The 3,970-nt window shown below is 38.1% G+C and overlaps 1 protein-coding gene across 1 annotated transcript; it reads right to left on the bottom strand.

Moving 5' to 3' along the window:
• Positions 1-182: 182 nt before the first annotated feature.
• Positions 183-695, bottom strand: LOC124894464 (uncharacterized mitochondrial protein AtMg00810-like). The gene is made up of 2 exons (XM_047405130.1): positions 336-695; positions 183-227 (listed from the first exon to the last, which is right to left on the bottom strand). Exons 1-2 carry the CDS (start codon positions 693-695, stop codon positions 183-185), a joined length of 405 nt encoding a protein of 134 aa, XP_047261086.1.
• Positions 696-3,970: the final 3,275 nt, after the last annotated feature.

The following is a 3,970-nucleotide window of genomic DNA, read 5'->3' as shown; positions in this document are numbered from 1 at the left end:
AGTTCTTCAAGGATGTTCCTCAGCCAAACAGCTTGACAAGCGTATTATGTTGTAGCAACATACTCTGCCTCTGTGGTCGACAAAGTAACAATAGGTTGCTTTTTTGAAGACCAAGAAATAACTCTAGACCCCAACATAAAAGCATATCCCAATGTACTTTTCCTGTCTTCAAGATTTCTGGCTTAGTCACTATCAGTGTAACCAACCAAATGTCCAACTGCTTTCATCTGATAAAAAATTCCAAAGTCACTGGTACCATTCAAGTACCGTAGGATCCTCTTAGCAGCTTAATACATTTCTTTTGGACTCTCCATGAACCTGCTAATGAGACTTACAGCGTGCATAACATCAGGCCTTGTTGCCATCAAGTACATCAAGCTTCCCACAATTTGTTTGTATAAAGTGCTGTCCACTTTTCTTCCTTCAGGTTCTTTGACGAGCTTCAGACCCTTCTCCATTGGTGTGCTCATAGTGTTGCAGTTTTTCATCTGAAATCTGTCCAGAATATCTTGCACATATTTCTTTTGAGAAATAAAAATGCCATCAACAGATTGATTCACTTCTAGACCAAGAAAATAATGCATCATACCCAAATCCGACATGTCAAACTCAAGCATCATGGACTTCTTAAAATTCTCAATCATGGGCAGATTATTTCCGGTATAAATTAAGTCATCCACATATAAACACACCATTAAGACTCCTGCGCCTTTCTGCTTTATATAAAGAGTATATTCATATGGACACTTTCAAAATCCCTTCTTTAAAAAATAAGCATCTATATGACTGTACCAAGCTCTTGGAGCTTGTTTTAGTCCATACAGAGCCTTTTTCAATCTAAACACTTTATTCTCAGCACCAAATTTCACATAGCCAGGAGTTTGTTCAATAAATACCTTTTCTTGTAGTTCACCATGTAGGAAGGTAGACTTCACGTCCAACTGAAAGATTTTCCAAGCATTTTGAACGTCCAAAGCAATCGCCAATCTTATGGTATCTAATTGAGAAACGGGAGCATACACCTCTTCGTAGTCAACACCTTATTCTTACTTAAGGCCTTTTGCTACTAAGCGAGCTTTAAACTTGTCAACCTCTCCGTTTTCCTTCAGCTTTGTTTTGTAAACCCATTTGACACCGATGGTTTTCTAATTTTCTGGAAGATTTGTCAACTCCCAGGTATCATTTCTTTCAATTGATCTAATCTCCTCATCCATGGCTTGCTGCCACTTTGGATCTTTGACGGCATCAGTGAAAGATATAGGATCACAATCTGAAAACCAAGAGAAAAGACTGGCTGTATTTCCAGATTTACTGATCCCATATACCTCATAATCTTCCATCCAACTCGGTGCACCTCTGCTACATTGAGGATGTTCATTACTAAAATGAGCATCACCTGATTCATGTTCAACACCTCTAGGATCTTGTACTGTTGGACTTGCTTGTGAACTGATCTCCAAAGATCGTCCTGGTTCTTCATCTTCTTCAACAGAAAAGGGAAATTGTTGAAACGAACTGTTGTCGCTCCAATTCCAGATTATTTCTTCGTCAAAAACAAAATCTCGGCTAATAACAATTTTCTTGGTAATAGGATTGAACAAGCAATAAGCTTTTGATTTCTCATCAACACCAAGGAAAATGCATTTTTGACCTTTATCGTCCAGCTTCTTCCTTGTAGCATCTGGAATACGGGCATATTCTATACACCCAAAAATCCGGAAGTACTCAATATTTGGTTTACGCCTGCTCCAAGCTTCATGAGGTGTCATATTTCGAATAGAGCTTGTAGGACATCTATTCAATATATGAATGCTCCAACGAACTGCTTCTGCCCAAAAGTCTTTTGGTAAGCCACTTCTCTTTAAAAGACTATGCACCATATCAAGAATTGTGCGATTTTTCCTTTCGCACACACCATTTTGTTGAGGTGTGTAGGTTGCTGTAAGGTGCCTTTTAATTCCATGCTTCTCACAAAATTCTACAAATTCTAGTGAGTTGTATTCGCCACCCCGATTAATCAGCAAACACTTAATTTGACAACCAACTTCATTTTCAACGAACACTTTAAACTTCTTAAAAGTTTCAAATGCTTTTGATTTTTGTCTTAAGAAATAAACCCATGTATATCTGCTATAATCATCAATGAAGCTAATGAAATAGTGTTTACCTCCATTAGGCGTAGGACTTATCGGACCACAGATATCTGAGTGCACCAACTCCAACACCTTCTTTGCCCTCCAAGACTTTCCTGTTGGAAATGGTTCATGATGTTGCTTGCTAACTGCACACTCTTCACATACTTCATTAGGAGATTCAAGTTGCGGAAGACCTAACACCAACTATTTTTGCTTTAAGAACTTCAGGCTTCCAAAATTTAAATGCCCATACCGAAAATGCCACTTCCAGGCATCCTATTTAACTTTGGTAGAAAGACAAGATTTTATGGAGTTATGAAAAATAAAGGAAACAAGCGGTTTGACGACATGTTAATCTGCGCGATTAACCCCAAACGAGGATCTTGTATCTTACAAACTCCACCTTTAATATTAAGTTCATATCCCTTTTCTTGAAGCTGCTCAACACTTAATAGATTTGTTTTCAACACAGGGACATAAAACACATCACCTATGGTGTGAATGGAATTATTTTTGTTTGAGACTTTTACCTTTCCTTTTCCCTAAGCAGAGACCACAGAATTATCTCCAAATCTCACGGTATCTTGAAAAGTTACATCCAACTCTGAGAATGCCTCTTTCTGCCCACACATATGATTACTGCAGACGGTATCGAGATACCACAAATTCGTGGGAACTTTCTCTTTGGAAGTATATGCCATCAAAAGTGAAACCTCCTCTTCTTCTTCCTTTGTTTCTGCGTCTTCCTTTCTTGCAACAAAATTAGATCTACCACCACGATTCTTACTTAAATTATTACGACACTCAGATCGGTAGTGTCCAAATCGATGGCATTGATAGCATTCAACTTGAGACTTGTCACGTCTTTCTACTTGAGACTTGTCGCGTCTTTTTTCCTTTTCCTGGGAATCTCCAGCTTTGGTTTTCTCCCCTTTCCGGTGATAATTTTTTCCTTTCCACTTGTCTTTCTCTGGATTTCTTCCTTTTGAAAACATCACTGCCTTCAATGCTACTTCATCCTTGTCTTGTTGGTTTAATTTCTGCTCATGAACTAACAAAGAACCTTGCAACTCGTCAATAGAAAAAACATCAACATCTTTGGATTCTTTAATGGAGCAGACGATATAATTGAACTTTGCAGTCATCGAGTGAAGTATTTTCTCAATGATGGTAACATCCTCTAATTTTTCTCCATGAATTCGCATTTTATTTGCGATAGCCAAAACTTTAGAGAAATATTCTGTTACCGACTCACCACCTTGCATACGTAGAGCGTCGAACTCACCACGAAGTGCTTGAAGCTGCACTTATTTCGCCTTCACCGTTCCTTGATACTTCTTCTTCATGGAATCTCATATTTGTTTAGAAGTATCCTTGCAAAGAATTATTTCCAGTATTGAGAGCCTTGAGATCTCTTAACCTTAGACAGTCCAACTCTGCCTTTTGTGCTTCCGACAAGGCAGTACCAGTGGATGGCTCTTGTACGCCAACACTCACAACTGGACAAAACTCTTTAGACCTAAGAAAGTTCTCCATCAACATACTCCAATGGTCGTAATGACCATCGAAACGTGGAATAACGGGCTGAACAAAATTTTCAGTGGTCATTGTGTTGTTGCTGCAATTGTAATCCAAAAAGGAAAAAAACTTTTTCCGGCTTTGATACCAAATGATAGAAAAATACACTACAACAACAATGAAAAGAAAGAGACTTTGCAAGTGTGGAAATTTACTCTGTATTCAAGTTATAAAATACTCTGTTACAAGGGTCTTATATAGATGAAACTAGGTAGCAACAGAACATGTTTATTCTCCTAAGAAATCTGAATCTAAAA

Source organism: Capsicum annuum, unplaced genomic scaffold (assembly GCF_002878395.1).
Source record: "Capsicum annuum cultivar UCD-10X-F1 unplaced genomic scaffold, UCD10Xv1.1 ctg74370, whole genome shotgun sequence".
NCBI lineage: Eukaryota > Viridiplantae > Streptophyta > Magnoliopsida > Solanales > Solanaceae > Capsicum > Capsicum annuum.
This window is presented reverse-complemented; position numbering and strand designations above follow the sequence as displayed.

What these genes read in the sequence shown, in the direction of transcription:
- LOC124894464 (XM_047405130.1), bottom strand. Translation starts at nt 695, where the DNA reads ATGGTGTGTTTATATGTGGATGACTTAATTTATACCGGAAATAATCTG. An exon ending in GGCCTGATGTTATGCACGCT is followed by an intron (nt 228 to 335) that starts GTAAGTCTCATT and finishes ATTTTTTATCAG; the next exon opens with ATGAAAGCAGTTGGACATTT.